Source organism: Pungitius pungitius, chromosome 4 (assembly GCF_949316345.1).
Source record: "Pungitius pungitius chromosome 4, fPunPun2.1, whole genome shotgun sequence".
Lineage (NCBI taxonomy): Eukaryota > Metazoa > Chordata > Actinopteri > Perciformes > Gasterosteidae > Pungitius > Pungitius pungitius.
Window position 1 is genome coordinate 15,383,748 of NC_084903.1, and position 22,383 is coordinate 15,406,130.

General features: G+C 40.7%; 1 protein-coding gene across 2 annotated transcripts; it reads left to right on the plus strand.

Moving 5' to 3' along the window:
• The first annotated feature begins 46 nt into the window (after positions 1–46).
• On the plus strand, positions 47–22,087 carry immp1l (inner mitochondrial membrane peptidase subunit 1). Of its 2 annotated transcripts, XM_037489686.2 has the most exons (7): positions 47–143; positions 10,297–10,450; positions 16,700–16,810; positions 16,897–16,985; positions 17,185–17,311; positions 21,306–21,416; positions 21,955–22,087. In XM_037489686.2, exons 3-7 carry the CDS (start codon positions 16,706–16,708, stop codon positions 22,033–22,035), a joined length of 513 nt encoding a protein of 170 aa, XP_037345583.1. In that variant the 5' UTR covers positions 47–143; positions 10,297–10,450; positions 16,700–16,705; the 3' UTR covers positions 22,036–22,087. The 2 variants fall into 2 exon arrangements, with proteins under 2 accessions (XP_037345583.1, XP_037345601.1); XM_037489704.2 differs by lacking the exon at positions 10,297–10,450 and having other exon boundaries at positions 66–143.
• Positions 22,088–22,383: the final 296 nt, after the last annotated feature.

Consider the following 22,383-nt stretch of genomic DNA (forward strand, 5'->3'; position numbering starts at 1 on the left):
CCAATTAGAGAAGACTTTGCCGGGGCTTAACCAATGAGAGACGCGATTGTTACAGGGCCCTATGCGGAAGCTGTCAGAAGGTTTTTTTTTAAAGATTGTTGTGGTAAATGCATGGTCAGAGCATTGAATCACTCATTCAGTAGGTGAGTAAAACTACAGTCGCTGGTTATCCTGTTTTAATACATGGGAGTTTATGTCCTCTTGCGATGTCCAGCCGCTATTCTGTGCGGGACCAGAGTCACCTTATGCATGGGTTTATATCGCCATGACCTTGTTGGTTCATTGCATAATTCAGTTCTAGAATCAGTCCCTTACCATTACAGGTCACCTCTTGTTTATCGGTCACAGTAGAATCAAATGCGATTAAAAGATAGTTATTTGTGGCACGCTAAATGAACTAGTTTACAGGATGCTGTTTACAGGATGCTGCGATATGACTTTTATCACAGGTGGTGATGAACGTTGTTCACATGTGGATTGCGAAAACGATCTTCAATAAGCAGGAATCAGCCACACAATTTGCCCCGTAATAGATTGAAAACTGTTATAACACACAATGTAACGGTGACACTACACTGCGGTCATGTGGACCGCATTTCAAAAGGAAATGCGCCTCTATGTTGGGTATTACGGTAAAAGGGGCTGTACAGCCAAAAAGGCACTGATCATCATTTGAAGTGTCTTTTATCAATATTTGAACTCTCTTTAAATCAGATAGCAGATGGGTAACACTCTTTTGACACTTGGTCCTATTTAAATCTGATCTCCTCTATTAACTTGTACATTTACATGAAATATTACTGTGTACTTTTTGAGATACTTGAAGGTAAAGTTAGTAATATTGCCATTATATTCGTCTTTTTTTCATTTTTGAACTGTCTTTAAATTAGATAGCAGCTGGGTAACACTCTTTTGACACTTGATCCTATTTTAAGTTGACCTCCTCTATTACCATCTCAAATTACATGAAATATTACTGTGTACTTTTTGAGATAACTGAAGGCAAAGTTAGTACTTTTGCCATTATATTCGTCTTTTTCTCAATCTTTGAACTGTCTTTAAATTAGATAGCAGCCGGGTAACACTCTTTTGACACTTGATCCTATTTTAAGTTGACCTCCTCTATTACCATCTCAAATTACATGAAATATTACTGTGTACTTTTTGAGATACTTGAGGGTAAAGTTAGTACTTTTGCCATTATATTCGTCTTTTTCTCAATCTTTGAACTGTCTTTAAATCAGATCAAAGCCGGGTAACACTCTTCTGACACTTGATCCTATTTCATGTCGACCTCCTCTATCACCATGTACATTTACATAAATTATTACTGTGTACTTTTTGGGATACTTGAAGGTAAGGTTAGTAAAATTGCCATTAGATTCGTCTTTTTCTCAATCATTGAACTGTCTTTAAATCAGATACAAGCCGGGTAACACTCTTCTGACACTTGATCCTATTTTAAGTTGACCTCCTCTATTACCATCTCAAATTACATGAAATATTACTGTGTACTTTTTGAGATAACTGAAGGCAAAGTTAGTACTTTTGCCATTATATTCGTCTTTTTCTCAATCTTTGAACTGTCTTTAAATCAGATACAAGCCGGGTAACACTCTTCTGACACTTGATCCTATTTTAAGTTGACCTCCTCTATTACCATCTCAAATTACATAAAATATTACTGTGTACTTTTTGAGAAAATTGAAGGCAAAGTCAGCAATATTGCCATTATATTCGTCTTTTTGTTAATGTTTGAATTATCTTTAAATCAGATAGAAGACGGGTAACACTCTTCTGACAATTGGTCCTGATTCATGTTGACCTCTTCTATCAATATGTAAAGTTACATAAAATATTACTGTGAAATTCTTTAGATACTTGAAGGTAAAGTTAGTAATATTGCCATTATATTCGTCTTTTTCTCAATCTTTGACCTATCTTTTAATCAGATAGCAGCCGGGTAACACTCTTTTGACACTTGATCCTATTTTAAGTTGACCTCCTCTATTAACATGTACATTTACATAAAATATTACTGTGGAACTTTTGAGATAACTGAAGGTAAAGTTAGTACTTTTGCCATTAGATTCGTCTTTTTCTCAATCTTTGAACTATCTTTAAATCAGATAGAAGACGGGTAACACTCTTTTGACACTTGATCCTATTACACGTTGGCCTCCTCTATTAACATGTAAAGTTACATAAAATATTACTGTGTACTTTTTGAGAAAATTGAAGGCAAAGTCAGCAATATTGCCATTATATTCGTCTTTTTGTCAATGTTTGAATTATTTTTAAATCAGATAGGAGCCGGGTAACACTCTTCTGACACTTGATCCTGGTTCATGTTGACCTCCTCTATCACCGTGTAAAGTTACATAAAATATTACTGTGTACTTTTTGGGATACCTGAAGATAAAGTTAGTAAAATTGCCATTATATTCGTCTTTTTTTAATTTTTGAACTGTCTTCAAATTAGATATCAGCTGGGTAACACTCTTTTGACACTTGATCCTATTACACGTTGGCCTCCTCTATTAACATGTAAAGTTACATAAAGTATTACTGTGTACTTTTTGAGATACTTGAAAGTAAAGTTAGTAAAATTGCCATTATATTCGTCTTTTTTTAATTTTTGAACTGTCTTTAAATTAGATAGCAGCTGGGTAACACTCTTTTGACACTTGATCCTATTACACGTTGGCCTCCTCTATTAACATGTAAAGTTACATAAAATATTACTGTGTACTTTTTGAGAAAATTGAAGGCAAAGTCAGCAATATTGCCATTATATTCGTCTTTTTGTCAATGTTTGAATTATTTTTAAATCAGATAGGAGCCGGGTAACACTCTTCTGACACTTGATCCTGGTTCATGTTGACCTCCTCTATCACCGTGTAAAGTTACATAAAATATTACTGTGTACTTTTTGGGATACCTGAAGATAAAGTTAGTAAAATTGCCATTATATTCGTCTTTTTTTAATTTTTGAACTGTCTTCAAATTAGATATCAGCTGGGTAACACTCTTTTGACACTTGATCCTATTACACGTTGGCCTCCTCTATTAACATGTAAAGTTACATAAAGTATTACTGTGTACTTTTTGAGATACTTGAAAGTAAAGTTAGTAAAATTGCCATTATATTCGTCTTTTTTTAATTTTTGAACTGTCTTTAAATTAGATAGCAGCTGGGTAACACTCTTTTGACACTTGATCCTATTACATGTTGGCCTCCTCTATTAACATGTAAAGTTACGTAAAATATTACTGTGTACTTTTTGAGATACTTGAAGGTAAAGTTAGTACTTTTGCCATTATATTCGTCTTTTTCTCAATCATTGAACCGTCTTTAAAATCAGATAGCAGCCGGGTAACACTCTTCTGACACTTGAACGTATTTCACGTTGACCTCCTCTATCAATATGTAAAGTTACATAAAATATTACTGTGTACTTTTTGAGATACTTGAAGGTAAAGTTAGTAAAATTGCCATTATATTCGTATTTTGTCAATCTTTGAACTATCTTTTAATCCGATAGAAGCCGGGTAACACTGTTCTGACACTTGGTCCTGATTCATGTTGACCTCCTCTATTAACATGTACATTTACATGAAATATTACTGTGTACATTTTGAGATAACTGAAGGTATAGTAATATTGCCATTATATTCGTATTTTGTCAATGTTTGAATTATTTTTAAATCAGATAGCAGCCGGGTAACACTCTTTTGACACTTGATCCTGCTTCATGTTGACCTCCTCTATCCCCATGTAGTTGTTGCATAAAATTAGATTTTGTAGCTTATGAGCACAGGTGAAATCAGTAAGAATGACATGTTATTTGTCATTTCCCTTCCCTCTATGCCCATGTATATTTCCATAAACCTTTACTGTACAGTTTGAAATAAGAGAAAGTCAGCGCAGTTGGTACTTTGTCCCCTTCAGTGCAGACCACAGGATGTACGATCCAGGGGCCCCTATCAGGCCATTGTTCCTCCTCGGTTGGATGTAGCTGCCGGTGGACTTTTGTTTTTGCACTGACCGCGTTATGCGTGTTCCGGTTACGAAAGGAGTTGCTCCTGCGGGGGTCCATGGGTGGGACCCTCCTCTATCGCTCCAGCAGTTCTGGGGCTGCACCTCATTTGACTTTGACCTCAGATCAGACAAGCTAACCCTCTGAATTGAAGCATCTTACTAAGTGCAGGAAAGGAAACTTACAAGGTTACCCGCAGTAGCGGCAAGCGAAGAGGAAAGAGCCCAGTGCCAAAATGCGGTTCCACGTGGGACCGCTCAGCCTGCACATCAGATTGAGGCAGAGCCCATAGATGGCAGGAGGCCGTAACAACCTTTCTTGAAGTCGGGTTGTTTGGACAACAAACCCTAACCCTAAGAACTCCATCAAAGGCTAAATACTAGCACGAGACTGATAGTGAACAAGTACCGTAAACCTCTATGGCAGACTGTAACCTTCAGGAATCAGGAATCAGGAAACGTTTATTGTCATAATATGTTGGACATACATGGAAATTGTCTTGGCGGTTGGTGCATGACAGAAGACAGTACAATAATGATGACATAGTGCAAATGAGATAAAAATAAAATAAAAGTATAATAAAATATATGCTATGGGTTAGTACGCTAAAAACTAAAGCTATGGGTTAGTAAGTTAGAGGAGATAAGAAAATTAGAAATAAAAATATAGATTATAGATTAAGTGCACCAGCTAAACAAGTGACGAGTGACAAGTGAAAGTGACAAAGTGAATGAATGAACATGGGAGTCCGAGTCAGTCAGGGGGGGCCCCGGCCTCTGTTGATGAGCCCGACTGCCGAAGGGAAGAAACTGTTCGTGTGGCGGGAGGTCTTAGTCCTGATGGACCGCAGCCTCCTGCCGGATGGAAGGGGCACAAACAGTTCATGTCCAGGGTGGGAGGGGTCGGCTACAATCTTTCTGGCCCGCTTCAAAGACCTGGAAGCGAACAAGTTCTGGAGAGACGGAAGATTGCAGCCAATCACCCTCTCTGCAGAGCGGATGACATGCTGCAGCCTGCCCTTGTCCTTGTCCTTGGCTGTGGCTGCAGCGTACCACACGGTGATGGAGGAACAGAGGATGGACTCCATGATGGCCGTGTAGAAGTGCACCATCATCGTCTGAGGCAGGTTGAATTTCTTCAGCTGCCTCAGGAAGAACATCCGCTGCTGAGCCTTTTTCGTGATGGAGCTGATGTTCAGCTCCCACTTGAGGTCCTGGGTGATGATGGAGCCCAGGAAACGGAAGGAGTCCACAGTGGTGACGGGGGAGTCACGCAAGGTGAGGGGGGAAGGTAGGGCTGTATTCCTCCTGAAGTCCACGACCATCTCCACTGTCTTCATTGAACCGGTGTTGATGGACCGAGAGGCAGAGACGTGTTTCCCCAGCTTCACGTGCTGCTTCATGTCGGACAGGAAGTCAGTGATCCACTTGCAGGTGGAGGTGGGCAAACCAGAGTTTGTCCTGCAGCAGAGACGGGATGATGGTGTTGAAGGCGGAGCTGAAGTCCACAAACAGGATCCTGGCGTAGGTTCCTGGGGAGTCCAGATGCTGGAGGATGAAGTGGAGGGCCATGTTGATAGCATCGTCTACAGACCTGTTGGCTCTGTAGGCGAACTGCAGGGGTCCAGGAGAGGGTCGGTGAGGGACTTAAGGTGGGACAGGACTAGCCGTTCAAAGGACTTCATGACTACAGAGGTCAGTGCGACGGGTCTGTAGTCATTTAGTCCTTATTATCCTGGGCTTCTTGGGAACAGGGATGATGGTGGAGGCCTTGAAGCAGGCTGGGACGTGGCATGACACCAAGGAGGTGTTGAAGATGGCGGTGAAAACAGGAGACAGCTGGTCAGCACAATGCTTCAGGGTGTGGGGCGAGACTGAGTCCGGACCGGCTGCTTTCCGGGGGTTTTGTCTTCAGGCAACACAATACTTTTTTGGACCTTACACTGACCTACCCTTTAATTAAAAACAATGTATAGAATATGTTTTTGTGTGCATGAGTATGTAACTAAGTATATTTGGTAATTAATTTATTGTTATTTCTTTATTAAAACTGGGTGTTTTGGTTAGTTGACACAAGGCAACACTGTGCAGTTAGGTCATTGACCACAGTCAATATTTTTGTTGTACCAACTACTGATATTGAATGGGAATGGAAACAGGAACATTTAATGGGCGAAATGTTTGTAAATCAAGCTGTTAGGGCTGATCCATCTGACAGTGAGGACAGTGACAACGAGGAAAGTGAGCTTGAAAGGAGTCAGAAAGATTGGATTGGAGTCAGAAAGATTGGATCCCTGCCAGACAGTTAGGAGATCAGGGGTCCGTCAGGGGTCAGTCAGTAGAACAATGTGTGTCCTTCATTCATTCATTCATTTTGAATATGACATTCATATTTGTACTTTCTTAGGATAACGCATGTCTGATCAAAGCGACAGTGAGTCTGTGGATCAAGATGAGGATGAAGACATAGTAGAGGCTGAACACCCCACAATACATTCTGTGCTCGCCCTGGCATAACATTTCTAATGATATCATGTCCCCCCTTCAGTATTTTAAGATATTCTTCAGGTTATTGTAGGTCAGTCGAATGTGTATGCCATACAAAGTGACACAAACAAGCCCTTTAAGTTTACATGTTTTGGATGTGGATTTTGTACATACAGTGTTGGTAATTTCATTTCTTTGTTTAATATTTTTTAATTTATGTTTGGATCCATTTGTAGTTAATGTCCTCAAAATGAACTTCTTTCTAAATGCCTACATTGCTTTTTTGACTTATTTCACTTTATATATACAAGTTGCCCTGAGGCAACAAACCAAAATCAAGTTGGGGGGGGGGGGGGCGCATACATTTTATGGTTGATAAAAGCTCCCCAAATATGGGATGAAATATGTTTTACTCCACAAATTAACGTCATGCCAATGAAGAAAAATTAAAAAGGACTATGAAGAGAGAGTTCAACAGGGCGTAAAACCGTTGAGAGGTCAAAAGGCACTGCGGCCCTGCACCGCCACCGCCTTTCGGCCGACCCTGCCCCCGGTCCAACTGTTCTCCGGGGCAGACAGTTCTCAGAGCGACCAACCTTGTTGCATCGCCAGGGCGTTAATTAACCAACTCCAGTCAAAGGACCCTGTAGCTCAATAAAAGTGAAGGCTGACGCGTGCCGGCTGAGGCCCACCATTGGCTCGGCTTCTATCTGATTTAAAGACAGTTCAAAGATTGAGAAAAAACTAATATAATTGCAAAAGTACTAACTTTACCTGCAATTTTCTCAAAAAGTCCACAGTAATATTTTATGTAACTTTACATGTTAATAGAGGAGGTCAACGTGAAATACGTTCAAGTGTCAGAAGAGTGTTACCCGGCTGCTATCTGATTTTAAAGACGGTTCAATGATTGAGAAAAAGACGAATATAATGGCAAAAGTACTAACTTTACCTTCAAGTATCTCAAAAAGTACACAGTAATATTTTTATGTAACTTTACATATTGATAGAGGAGGTCAACGTGAAATACGTTCAAGTGTCAGAAGAGTGTTACCCGGCTGCTATCTGATTTTAAAGACGGTTCAATGATTGAGAAAAAGACGAATATAATGGCAAAAGTACTAACTTTACTTTCAAGTATCTCAAAAAGTACACAGTAATATTTTATGTAACTTTACATGTTAATAGAGGAGGCCATCGTGTAATAGGATCAAGTGTCAAAAGAGTGTTACCCAGCTGCTATCTAATTTAAAGACAGTTCAAAAATTAAAAAAAGACTAATATAATGGCAATTTTACTAACTTTACCTTCAAGTATCTCAAAAAGTACACAGTAATATTTTATGTAACTTTACATGTTAATAGAGGAGGCCAACATGTAATAGGATCAAGTGTCAAAAGAGTGTTACCCAGCTGCTATCTAATTTAAAGACAGTTCAAAAATTAAAAAAAGACGAATATAATGGCAATTTTACTAACTTTACCTTCAGGTATCCCAAAAAGTACACAGTAATATTTTATGTAACTTTACACGGTGATAGAGGAGGTCAACATGAACCAGGATCAAGTGTCAGAAGAGTGTTACCCGGCTCCTATCTGATTTAAAAATAATTCAAACATTGACAAAAAGACGAATATAATGGCAATATTGCTGACTTTGCCTTCAATTTTCTCAAAAAGTACACAGTAATATTTTATGTAACTTTACATGTTAATAGAGGAGGCCAACGTGTAATAGGATCAAGTGTCAAAAGAGTGTTACCCGTCTTCTATCTGATTTAAAGATAGTTCAAAGATTGAGAAAAAGACGAATCTAATGGCAAAAGTACTAACTTTACCTTCAGTTATCTCAAAAGTTCCACAGTAATATTTTATGTAAATGTACATGTTAATAGAGGAGGTCAACTTAAAATAGGATCAAGTGTCAAAAGAGTGTTACCCGGCTGCTATCTGATTAAAAGATAGGTCAAAGATTGAGAAAAAGACGAATATAATGGCAATATTACTAACTTTACCTTCAAGTATCTAAAGAATTTCACAGTAATATTTTATGTAACTTTACATATTGATAGAAGAGGTCAACATGAATCAGGACCAATTGTCAGAAGAGTGTTACCCGTCTTCTATCTGATTTAAAGATAATTCAAACATTAACAAAAAGACGAATATAATGGCAATATTGCTGACTTTGCCTTCAATTTTCTCAAAAAGTACACAGTAATATTTTATGTAATTTGAGATGGTAATAGAGGAGGTCAACTTAAAATAGGATCAAGTGTCAGAAGAGTGTTACCCGGCTTGTATCTGATTTAAAGACAGTTCAAAGATTGAGAAAAAGACGAATATAATGGCAAAAGTACTAACTTTGCCTTCAGTTATCTCAAAAAGTACACAGTAATATTTTATGTAACTTTACATGTTAATAGAGGAGGCCAACGTGTAATAGGATCAAGTGTCAAAAGAGTGTTACCCGTCTTCTATCTGATTTAAAGATAGTTCAAAGATTGAGAAAAAGACGAATCTAATGGCAAAAGTACTAACTTTACCTTCAGTTATCTCAAAAAGTACACAGTAATATTTCATGTAATTTGAGATGGTAATAGAGGAGGTCAACTTAAAATAGGATCAAGTGTCAGAAGAGTGTTACCCGGCTTGTATCTGATTTAAAGACAGTTCAATGATTGAGAAAAAGACGAATCTAATGGCAATTTTACTAACCTTACCTTCAAGTATCCCAAAAAGTACACAGTAATAATTTATGTAAATGTACATGGTGATAGAGGAGGTCGACATGAAATAGGATCAAGTGTCAGAAGAGTGTTACCCGGCTTTGATCTGATTTAAAGACAGTTCAAAGATTGAGAAAAAGACGAATATAATGGCAAAAGTACTAACTTTACCCTCAAGTATCTCAAAAAGTACACAGTAATATTTCATGTAATTTGAGATGGTAATAGAGGAGGTCAACTTAAAATAGGATCAAGTGTCAAAAGAGTGTTACCCGGCTGCTATCTAATTTAAAGACAGTTCAAAGATTGAGAAAAAGACGAATATAATGGCAAAAGTACTAACTTTGCCTTCAGTTATCTCAAAAAGTACACAGTAATATTTCATGTAATTTGAGATGGTAATAGAGGAGGTCAACTTAAAATAGGATCAAGTGTCAAAAGAGTGTTACCCAGCTGCTATCTAATTTAAAGACAGTTCAAAAATGAAAAAAAGACGAATATAATGGCAATATTACTAACTTTACCTTCAAGTATCTCAAAAAGTACACAGTAATATTTCATGTAAATGTACAAGTTAATAGAGGAGATCAGATTTAAATAGGACCAAGTGTCAAAAGAGTGTTACCCATCTGCTATCTGATTTAAAGAGAGTTCAAATATTGATAAAAGACACTTCAAATGATGATCAGTGCCTTTTTGGCTGTACAGCCCCTTTTACCGTAATACCCAACATAGAGGCGCATTTCCTTTTGAAATGCGGTCCACATGACCGCAGTGACACTACTCACATGAAATGAATTCACTATTCACAATATTTTACTATATGTGTAAACACAAGATTAAATTGTGTATAAACATATTAAAAAGTTTTCATTTTACACTGACATGTTAGGACATGGTAGGTTTTATGTAATGTGATGTAATAATTGTTCATAAATTGCAGTCGTCCGAGTGCATCATTGTATAGAGCAGCTTCATGTGCCTGTGCACATGTGATCAACTTAATGATATTTTCTATGTATGTCCATTTCTGATTATATAGACTAGCCATTCTAATCGGTGAAGTGCATGCCAATCCCTACGCGCCGATTCCCTAATCACAATCCATTTTGGCTCGGTGAAGGTGAGAGGAGAAACGCGGCCCGTGCATAAAGTAGGAAGACCCTGCAGCTCAAGAGTACCTGTGGACAGAAGTGGTGAGCACACCAGCAGCTTCTGAATGTCATTCTTAGTTTAAAACTTAAATTCACAGGTTAATGATCTCTTGTCTCCAAACTGGTTATGCCTACATAGAGTAGTCCTTCCTAATCTGCTCTAAATCAATCTGGCTTAACTGATGATGCAGCTGTAGTCTGGCTTGAAATAGAAAAATCTGTTCCATTTTGAGATTTTTTTTATTTCAAATACAAAAATGTTTCATATTGATTTTGACAGGAGTGTTCTAGAATACATCCTGATATGTTTACCAATGATAACATATATATTAGACTTAATTTTTCAAGTATTACAACTTAGAATTATTTAAAAAAATCACATTTTGACTTCTCTATCGTGAAAAAAAACTAAAATACATTGAATTGGTATACATTGAAATGTGTAATGTTGAAGGCAACACTCAGCAGTCAATAAACATTTTTCATCAAAGAAAAGCACAGCTAATCTATTCAAAGCATCTTTGGTTTGAGCGTCACTTTCATGGGACACTTGAATAGAACATTTCTTTGTTAGGTCATTATTGTTTAGTAACAGGATTTACCATTTATGACAAGTGAAAATATCTGCTGTGAGAAGAGCCTCCTGATATGATGGAAACCTATCATACTCTTAATAGTCTGTCAGATCAGACAAACTGGCAGCAAAAAAAGGCCAGTTTCTATTGTGCTACAAAGTGTCCACTATTAATACTGACTTATGAGTGATCAGTGTAATCCTTAAGACTGCTGTGAAAGAAGCTTTGTGAGGCAGAGAGGCCAGAGGCAACGCAGGATCACAGGACACTGTAAGGCTCCAGAGGAGGCAATAACACAACTGCTCACTTTACAAATGCTCTCAGCAGAGGCCGTCCTGCTGTTTTGACAGTACAGTTGAGATTGATGCGTGCTGACAGTAGACCAAGGGAATACATCATGAATGACATCTCTGGGCATCGTGGAAAGACTATATGAGACGAATAAAATGTACTGCTTCAACTCGCATCTTCGGACGGAGCGGAACCTGCTTCAGCAGTAAAACGTGCAGGATGTGGGAGCACGTTGCTTTGGAAACTTTGTACATGCTCTCTGCAAAGTCACCATATTTCCAATTGTCCTCAATCCCAATTTAACCTTTGTCTTCAGTCTGTGGAAGTGTAAATACAGAAACCTAATTGAACAAGAATAACATAAGTTCCCCCCGTTTTCAATGTGTCATAGGTACACGTTATTCTATAGTGCTTTTATCAGTTGTATCAGTCTCTGTATCTGATTGCTATATAATGGCAGCAGTCATAACATGTCAGAATGTCCCTGGTCAGATTGTTTTGGTTTCTCCTGTCTAATTCTGCCATCAGAGGGGAACAGCTAGAAGCAGAACATTGCTCGTGTCCGGGGGATGCAAGATTATCATCAACAGAGACCATATTTGTTTTGGTAGTGTTGAAAGTACAGTTATATTCTGAGGGCACAGCTACAATAAGGGTAGGATGGGTTCTATACGCAGCTAAGTTTGTCTGAAGATTGGACTCTTCCATTTGTTGAACATCCCATATTTTAAATAGCATTACTTTGATTTCCTGGGACTTTTTTGCTGATATGGCATGACACACAAGAAGCCGTATTTAGCTTGAATTATAGGACATATAGGAAAATGAGACAATGAAGATATATTTGATTTAGAATAAAAGTAAATCCCATTCTTAAAAATCTTTGCTTTTAGGTTGAGGTGTCTGTCACGAGCCAGTGTTAAAATATACCCGGCATTGTCGGGAGCAGGCGCTTTCAAAACACAAACTCCTTTGTGAATCTGATACGACACCAGATAAGATCTCTCAATTCTCTCAGCAACAGGCCAGCACCTTGCATTCGCCTGTGGTCGATACAATAAGGCTTAGCAGCTGATTTTTCCATTCTTTGTAATTGGCTGGGGACTCCGTCCACCCTCACTTCCTTTCAATTCATAGCAGTTGTATTCATATCACTTGGCTATTATTTGCTCTGGCTGACCCATTGATTGTAGGTTTAAACCCTCAGCTCTTCAAATAGTAACCTCGCTCAGCTGTTTCACGGCTATGTTGCCGTTGGCAACAATGAAAAGAGCAATATGGAGATCCGTTTCTTCAATCAAGCCTCTGCTAGAAGGCGGACCTAGAGGAGATGGGGGCTAGACGTAGTACTCTGTCACTCGGACTGTTACATCTGCCACTCTCCATCAAGCCAGGTGTCTTTGTCTGAATCGGCAGGATTATCTCTGATTGGGTCGACACAGACCCCCCCTTGTTGTCAAACCTCCTTTTTATAGATCACATTAAGATCAAATCAAGCTCCGCTCAACAGGACTAATGCCCCTCCTTCCTCGGCCTTCTGCTGCCCAGAGGAAGACATCAGAGGTGGGACTCGTCCCCTCTCTTGTGCCTGTTCCTCCAGACTCCCTTCCATCTGGGATCCTCAGGGAGAAAAAGTATATCTGACAAGGGGCTTGTAAGCCTCTTAGCCCCCCTGTTGCCCAGCTCTCTCTCAGCCCATGTTTTCCTAATTTAGTTGTGTAAGGAATCCGCTGCAAGGCCCTTATGTGCTGTTTGGATTGTGATTCTCTTTGTGGTTCTAATAGACTTGCCATGTTTATCAATTAACACTACTCAGCTAGTGGCAGGTTCAAACCTCTTGAGACCAGTAGCAGTAATTCCTTTTGGAATATTTCCTTTTGGCGTCAATAATGTTTGTATAATCGGGTATCAACTTCAGCGTACTGTTATTAACTTCACCTTCGCTACATTGGCTTTTGTTTTGCTGCTCACACTTTAACTGAGTTTCGACCTAAATGTATTAATTCTATTCAGCAAAACACAATGAATATTCCAGTATATTAATGGTCTGAAAAAAGGCAGTAACATTTTTATCATGCTTATTTTATTCTGAAAGTTGTTATCGTTGTTATCGTTTATTTATATATCATATCCTTTAAGATGAGTCATATGTGTAGATGCATATTGATGCCACCATTCTTTATTACATAACCATTTAGGCTTATTGTTTGATAATGTAGGAGAAATATTTGTGATAGGCAATATTATTTTCAATTTAAGATTATCGTGCAACTGCTTAATTATTCTGTAATATATTAGGAAGGCAAGTATGCCCTTTCATAGTGTAGTGCATATTTAATTTCTTAAGAAGATTCAAACATTTGAAATGGAATGTAAAATAAACCACATTATCTTTGATAATGGTGGGAAAAACACTGCTGTTTATGGTGACATCATATATGCTAAAATAAAAAAAACATTTGTATAAACAGGCAAGTAAAGACAGTCGGCCATATCGAGGTCATTAAAATAATCAAGGTCATGTCCATATATTGTAAGATAAGTGGATAAATTAATAATCGGGGCAGGCATAATTTACTTAAACATATCCAAGGTCAATGCATTGTTTTCATCCAGAGGAATCATCACATTTGATGGTATAAAGGAACAATAACAATTTGCCAAATGCTTTTCAACCTTTGAGACACTATATCCATTTTCCATGGATGTATCTGTCATAGCCACGCTCAGGAAGCCTCTTTATCGCTGTCAATGCAGGAGGCAGAAATGCACCTTGTTGACATTGTATCATTGCAGTGTCTAAAATTGTACACCTAAAATGCTTTTGACAGGTTGATGGACAAAGTGATAGACAACCCCATTATTGCTGCCGTTTATGCTGTGAAAAAAAACTAAAAATCATTCATCTGCTTGTGGCTTGCTGTGCCCTGAGCGGACTGGGCTCCCTCGAGTAAGAGGATCACAGAGTTAAACACACAATGAGGTGTTTCCATCCACAGCCATTCATTTGGGGTCCCTCTCTTTGCCTCGCTGTAGCTCTGTGCCACGGGAGGTCGGTGGCCACAGATGGTTCTGCAGAGAGGGCTGTGCTGACGTTCTTTGTTTTCCCATGGACATGTTTGGTGTGTAATCCTGGATTAACAGAGACTTTGAGTTCATTTACAGCTGTAATACTGCATTCAATTAACGGTGCTGCTCCCCAACACACACATAGGCTGCGTATTAGGGGCAAGAGATAGTGTTAGTTGCCTGACTCTGCTCTGGGGAGTTCGAGGTATTAAGAGATCCAATCAGGTCTCTGTGGACGTCCACCTTGTTCTGAATCCCGGAGGAGTCACTGCAGCTCATATTCACCGTCTATGAAACCCATAAGTTAATGCTTTGTCTGTGCACAGTCACACCACATGCACACACACAGGCACACACTATCAATGACAGAGGGTGCCTCAGAAAACCAGGCGGCTGCATATGGACTCTCTTGATATCAGTCACTGGCCGTGTGATCTTGTTATGCAAAGTCCCTTAATCCCTACCTATGATGAATGCAGGTCGGAACGGAGGGTGGGGGGATCTGAAACCGAGATATGAGGGCAGCTGTAAAGGAGCCTGTGCACTGTGCTTTGCAACTGTGCGAGCAGCGATTCCCGATGCCCAGCCTAGCAGAAGGAGGGGCACATGTGAGATCGTGTCTGAGGCTGCATTACAGTGCCTCGATGAGAGAGATGCTGGTGCAGGAAGCTGAGGGCGTGTAGAGATGAACATGTCGCCTTACTGCGAACCTAGAGATTCACATTAACCTTTAAACCACTCGCTTCCCAACAGAGGAATCCTAGGGCCAGAGGCGCCGCTGTACCAGCTGTGGGAAGACTGACTTTACAGTTCCTGTTGAGGAGACCGGTCCAGAATAAGCCCGGAGAGGGGCCTGTGCTGAGCATATATGTCCCCCCCCCGTCACTTGCTCAGGCGCTGTCATTCACATTGGCGGCAAAAAGAGGAGGTTGGCCACGGGTGATCAGGGCACAGGGGGAAGAGTGGAGTTGCAGCACACAGGGAGGGGATCTGAAAAGACCGAGTTAGTCTTTTTTGGATCAGAGGGGATGGTGAATGGGCCAAAGAGACAAACCGTGCTAGGGATGGAAGAATAGATATAGGGTTTAATAGGTGGAATATATGTTGGCATGAATGAGAGAGCAGTGCGTGTGTGTGTGTGTGTGTGTGTGTGTGTGTGTGTGTGTGTGTGTGTGTGTGTGTGTGTGTGTGTGTGTGTGTGTGTGTGTGTGTGTGTGTGTGTGTGTGTAAAGAGCAGAGGGGGGTAATGGGATTAGGGGTAACACCTTTGGCAGGGCTGGGAGAGCCACCTGACACCCGGTCTGTTGGGGACCTGGGGAGACGGGGAGGTGGAGGTGGTGGGGCAAGGGAGAAATTGGGGGTCTAATCCGTGTCCATCTTTGGGAAGTCATTCTCAGTGCTCTGAGGATTTGGGGCTTTGGTTTCCGCTCTACTTGCTTTTGTTAATAATACCCTGGGAGGGAGAGAGGACATGGAGAGAGAAAGAGGGAAAGAGACGGAAGGAATAAGGGAGACGGGAGAGAAAGATATTTCTTTAGCCTGTGGTGGAGTGGCAGGACAGCGGCCTCAGCTAAAAAAAAGCAAAGACTTTGGTCTGAGCCAAGCAGTAGCTGTTCTTTTCAAAAACATACAGTTTCAATCTGTTTGTGTATTTGTGTGTGTGTGTGTGTGTGTGTGTGTGCGTGCAGGTGTGCCTGCGTACACACTATGCACGGCAGTGTGCAAAGATTGACTTACTTTCTTCCGTCCATCCAACAGGTTGCAGCTTTGGTTAAAGTCAATACCCGGAGTGTGGCTGGGGTGTTTGCTCAGAAGACACGCGGGTAGTCCTTGTGTGCTTTCATTGAGGGGGGGTGGGGGGGGGGGGTTGCTGGGGGTGTCTTTGTGTTTCTATGGTGTTGACAGAAGTTGATAACTGCTCTAATGATTGTGGCGGTACCGGAGGCGGCGCCGTGTCAGGGGCTGGCTGCAGACGGTGCGGAGCTGCTTGGCTGGATGTGTCACAGCCTCTTTTGTTTGTCCATCACCTGAACGCAAGGTGTTGATTGGTCCGTCATACGCGGGATCAAAGTTCAGGGCAGTTTTCTTGTGTGAACCGGACGCTCGGCCTCTGCGAATGAAACACCAGGGAATGTGCCATCTTAGCGGTAGGCCAACTGTGACAACCTTGTCCACACCTTTGGAAATGAAACCCCCAACAGCTTTGGTTTTTAGAGATCCTGCAAAGGACATAAGCCTACTGTAAATGGACCAAACATGACATCCTTTCCTCAGCACTGTCGATGTGGAACATATGATTACTGTGTTAACACTTGACTTTGCGCCATGACCTGTGGTCGTGTTCTGTGTGCTGCAGGTGGAGATGTTCCGCAGTGCGCTGGGGAAGACTTTGGGGTTTGTGGGCTACACCGTCCAGTATGGCTGCATCGCACATTGCGCCTTTGAATACATTGGAGAATTTGTGGTGGTGTGTATTATATTAAGATTACTGTTATTTATGATCGATAATTACTGCTCTGAAGTGGGGTAGAAAATTTCCTGTTTTTGTTTCAGTGTTCGGGTCCGTCCATGGAGCCGACCATTGTCAACCATGACATTGTCTTCTCTGAGCGGATGAGTCGTCAGCTTTTCAAAATACAAAAGTGGGTGCCAGTCAGTGGATCCATGTGCAGTAGTTTAAGAGAGTAACCCATGGAATAATGGAGATATTTCACAATCTAAATTTTGAATTCACTTACTTTTTTGTTTGGAAGGAAATTACAACAAACACACATCATAGATAATACAAGATATTTAGTATTTATAAGTGCTTATGTCTATTGTGTTTTTTTTTTTTTTTAGGGGTGATATAATAATTGCAAAGAGTCCATTTGACCCAAACATGAACATTTGTAAAAGGGTTATTGGACTGGAAGGTGACAAGATCTGCACAAGTTCCCCATCCGCAGTGTTCAAGGCCCACACGTATGTGAGTATGTTTACGTTTCTTCAAACGTCCTGCGAGTGCTTGCTTTACCGCGGAAGGTTCATGATGCTGTTTTTTGAGTCCCCTTGGAAAGAAAAGGGCTTTAAAAGATAAAGTAAAATAGAGAATAAATGAATAATGAGTTTTCAAACTTAATTTGCCACGTACTCTTTTTTTTTTTTCACTGTAGAATGACGGCCTGAATCTCTATGCAACGCAAAATCCGTCTCTCGGCTTTTCTTCTGGCTTCCTTTGTGTCGATGTACTGCGCTCTGCAGACCGTCGTAGATGTTTACATTTTAGACCGCACACATCCATTTTGTGTCATTGGTCAAAATATCAGCTTTCGACAACACCTATATTTCCTCAGAAGAGTGATAAAACCAGAGCGTGAGCAGGGGGTTCTGCTGCTGAAACCACTGTCATTGCTTTTCTATTACAACTCTCCCCAACGCCCACAGCTCAGGCCTGCAATCTCTCTGAAGCCTGTTAGAGTTAGTGCCAGCCGAATGGACAGACTGATGGGTGGGCGGAGGTGTGTGCGTGCGTGCGTGCGTGTGTGTGTATGTGAATACGTCCGCGGAGCAAAGGTTGCGTTGCATGTTGCATGTTTTTGAATTTGATGTGTGTTTTATGGACTCTGGGCAGACTGTTGAATAAGTTCAGCGACACAAGCCTGTAAGTGTTATTCAACAAATGAAATAGGAAATAAAGAGGTTTTTTTCCTCTTCTACTGTCAGATGCAGTGGACTGACACAGTCATAGGTGACATCATTGTGTTGGGATTCGTAAACCCAGTACGTAATGACACATGATCAGTTTGAGCCATTTTTATTCTTCCCACTGAGTGAAAAGCTCCTATGTTTTTTGTTTTGTCCATTAAGTTCAGGATAAAACTTATCAACTTTGTTTTGGATGCTCCTTTAATTGCTCACTTATTTCCTCAAACCGATCAATACACGCCAATATCTTAAGGGCGTAGTATGTTTCAGGCCACTGTCAGCTGTCAGTTGATTAACCTTTGGTCTAAAGTCAATCAATCCAAATGAAGCAGGGGATCTGCTGGGGTCTCATTGTGTCTCCGTGTGCGTGTTATCAATCCACAGATTCTGAAGGTAGGGTTTTGTTTATGAACTTAGAAACCTCAATTGTTTTTTTGGGGATTGGGGGGGGATTTCCCAATTCTATTATGATTGACTCAAAAGAGGTGATTAAACGAGAATAAACACATGATCTTGACTCATACATTTCAGTTTAAAAAAACATTACAGAATACATTAATTGAAAAAATACAGTTCACAGAAATAAGATTCAGATTAGTTGTGAGGTAACAATAGTGTTTTGTAAAATATAATGTAGTGGCTTCTGTTCAGTCAATGCATATTGGTAATGGAACAATTACTTCTTCTGGGGGGGTGACAATTGAAACAACTGGTTGTTTGCCCAATTGCAGACGAATAACCCAAGTTAGATGAAAAAAAACATGTCCCCACAGTCTCACCAAACTTCTTTTGTTTCTGTAGTGTTTCAGTTTTATGTCATATGTGCAGCTCAAATACTGCATACAAATGCAGTGAGATATTTGTAAGCCTCAAACATGAGTTAAGTACCTGGATTTTTTTCTTTTTCTTTTGGAGGACATGAGTCGTGCTGAATGCAGAAATAGAGACACGGACAGAGAGGAAAACTATTGATAGAGTTTCGAAATTATTTTTTATTTCCGGGAAGGGACAATTTTCCCCTTTGTGACCACATTCATAGGCATAAGTAAGTGATGATTTCTAGTTTTCTTTGTAGCAATGTGCTCAACTCTAAACAGTTGTCAGCTTTATAAAGCAGGTCAGAAGTTTGAAATAACGAGCGGGCCAGTCTTCACAAAGACGATCATCATCATGCATTTCTTTCCATATCCTGCAGCCTGATATATGCTTTCCCGTGTTCCTTTTCTAACTCCCCGGAGCCAAATCACCAGCGTTACGTGACAGCATTCGAGGTAACTGTGAAAACTCCCGCTGTTAACATAAATGTTTGGGCTCCCGAAGAATAATTTCTCTGTCTGAGCTTGTGTGTGTGTCAAAACAATGACACTTGATCCCTGATATTACTGCAAAGTGGGGAAAGGAAGAGTGAGTGCTCCAGATCTAGTGTCCCCGTGCGTTCTGTAAGTACTATGGTGAAAGACGAACTCTATAAGCCTGCACGTATTTAAGATGAACACAATTCCCCACCTCAACCATGTTAACGTAATGAGCACTATAATGGTTTGTCTGTTGAACAACGCACCTCCACCGCGAGGACATCTCCAGTTTCACTTCCTCTCGACAACGTCTCTGACAGGTACACAATGCCTCGCTTCGACCCGGCCCACAGCTGCAGGACGGGTGCAATTTCTGACGTCCGTCACACCAGAGGATCCGCCAGCACAGCGGATTAAAGTGACTCCGCATCCTAATACTAAAACTGTGTGTTAGGCCTACCTGCATCGTTGCAGATCATTGTGGTTGAAGCCATCTGAATCACTCATTTTTGCTGCTGTACTCGCTACTGTACCACAGGTCAGGGTTCAGACATCTTCACTTTGGCTACTTGGCTCGTCCATAAAGTACTTTGGTCTTTACCCGGGCCCGAGTTGCTCTTTGAGGTCATTTATTCACGTTGAAGTGCTTATTTCTTCTGTTATCCATTGACCTTCTTAGTGGTATCACTTGGGCTGGATCCTAAATATATCAGAAGTGAAGTTTGCGTGTGCTGTGGTTCCACAACATTCTGGAGAGCCACTTGGAATGTCTTTGTCAGTTCTCTACATTTAATGGATGAGCATAATGGGCTTTAAAAAAAAAAAAAGAAAGAATTATAGACGATGAGGAGAAGCAGGGAGTTTGGCAGATGACAAACGGTGGTGTTTCTTCTTCCTGAGCTTGGGAGCCGGCATATGTTACCATGATAATGAGGTGTAATGGTGGGAATCCAGCATGCTGACATATGGTTCTCAGATGACTCCTTTAATGATATTCATTTGTTTCGTTGTTATTTAGTGAGTTGTTTACCTCATGTTAGGTCCACATGTCACTGGCTCGTGATTATGTCACATCATCTGTCTCCATTTTCAAATATGAAACGAAATGCACCATCCCACAGTAGGACTGGAGACTAATCAGAGAGCAGGGTGACGGGACCATACGAGCAAAGGCGAAGAAGTGACGTCACCGCTGTGTGCATGAAATTCTGTTTCTTTGTTCATGTTTTTCTCTTTCCCCGGGAAGACTTTTGCCGTTAAAAAGTTAGGCAACACAAAAATAGACTCGTGGATTGTGATGCCCATTATGACAATATAATGTGTTGTTGATCCTGTCTGCACATATAGGGGGGACAGCGCACTTAATTAGGGCCTTGACAAGCCTACTCTCCTAAAGTGATGAGATTAATCATAATTGGTGTCACTGCGAATTAGAGCCCGCTTGGATGACCGCCCCACTGGCAGGTTGGACCACGGTGGAGACCCTTGGACACTGCTGCTAGCCGCAGCTTAGCCCTCTCTATCTCCCTTTTCCCCCCTCTCTCTCTCTCTCTCTCTCTCTGCCCAGCTATCTTAGACCCCTCTCTTGCTTTGCCCTCGCTGGGTAAGAGGGGCGCAGATCTCAGCCAACAGCCTAATGACCCCGTTTGAAGTTCTTCTAAATCCCCCCCGACCCTGCCTGTTACCCATGACCCCTCTCCTAAAAAGGTTCAGGGTTAAAGAGGGACAGGCAGGTTGATGTTAAGATAGGCTGAGCAGGGCGGGAGGGCTGAGGTGGCTAGTTGGGTGTGTGTGTGTGTGTGTGGGGGGGGGGTTACGGTAGATCCTCACTACATCATAGTTCCACTCACTTTTACATGTTAAAGTTAAGATGTGCTGCAATTTCAGAGAAAATTGCTTTTGATTCCTTTTGTTGTGGGCTAAAACGGTTTACATGGTTAATATGGTTCCCTCTTTCCATGTGTGTGGTGATGTTTTTAGGTTCCAAAAGGCCACGTATGGCTAGAAGGGGATAACCTTAGGAATTCCACCGACTCAAGGAGCTATGGCCCAGTTCCCTATGCACTCATCCGAGGGCGTGTTTGCTTAAAGGTAACAGAGGAGGAGTATCTCATCATGGATTTGAGCTTATATTATTTTAAACTAAATATTTTCTATTGTAAAATCTTGTGTGTCTCTCTTGGTTCTATACGAGTTCTGTGTCAATGTTTCTTTGTCTTCATCCGGTCTTTCTTTAGTCCAGCACGGCCATTTTTAAGCACAATTCAGAGACGCGAGTCAGTTGGAAGTTCAAAGCAAGTGTGTCTGATTGACCAAAGCCTGGACAACATATTGTCTAGCTTTCCATTCTGCTGTGTTGTCATGTCACTGGATGTCATAGCAACCACGACCCTGGAAACAGGTCAGCCAACCTTCTGTCCATCTGATTGGACGGCGGCACTCCACTGGAGGCCCTATTGCGCCAGCTGATGAAATAATAACATCTTTTATCAAGTCAAATACTGAATTAAAAGTAGTCCAAGAAGAGAGACACCATGTTTCTCGTAATGTTTATAACTTGTATGTTTTACTTTTGGTGTGTTATTTCCCTCTTAACCCATTGTTTCTCTATACTCTTTGTCCTACACAGCTCTGGCCTCCAAATAGTTTTGGGACCCTCGGTGAAAGCCCAACCCGACGGATCATTAAGACTCAAAGTGACTCAGACTGACTTTGTTTGTACTGTATCATCATTTTTGAATAAAGCTGGTATTTATATAGAATTTTATTTAAAAACATGTTTTTTTTCTTTAATCATACTGATGTAATCAGGCCATGCAATCCTATATGCTTCAGTTTTTCCTTTATTTTAGTGTTTAAAGACAAGACTAGATTCAGTCATCTGGGACAAGCTGGCTGTAGCTGTGCAGCACAAAAACAAAAGCGTGTGGAGCTTTGTATCTGGAACTTGTAACGAAAGAGAGTGGGCAGTGGTAATACACAAGGGTCATGTGGGGAATCACCTTCATACAGTAATAAGACACAAATAAATATTTTAAATCAACACATTAGAGACCAA

Coding starts and splice junctions, on each gene's coding strand:
- immp1l (XM_037489686.2), top strand. CDS start 16,706: ATGTTCCGCAGTGCGCTGGGGAAGACTTTGGGGTTTGTGGGCTACACC. Junction 17,312..21,305: donor TGTTCAAGGCCCACACGTAT/GTGAGTATGTTT, acceptor TGATGTTTTTAG/GTTCCAAAAGGCCACGTATG. Junction 21,417..21,954: donor GAGGGCGTGTTTGCTTAAAG/GTAACAGAGGAG, acceptor TGTCCTACACAG/CTCTGGCCTCCAAATAGTTT.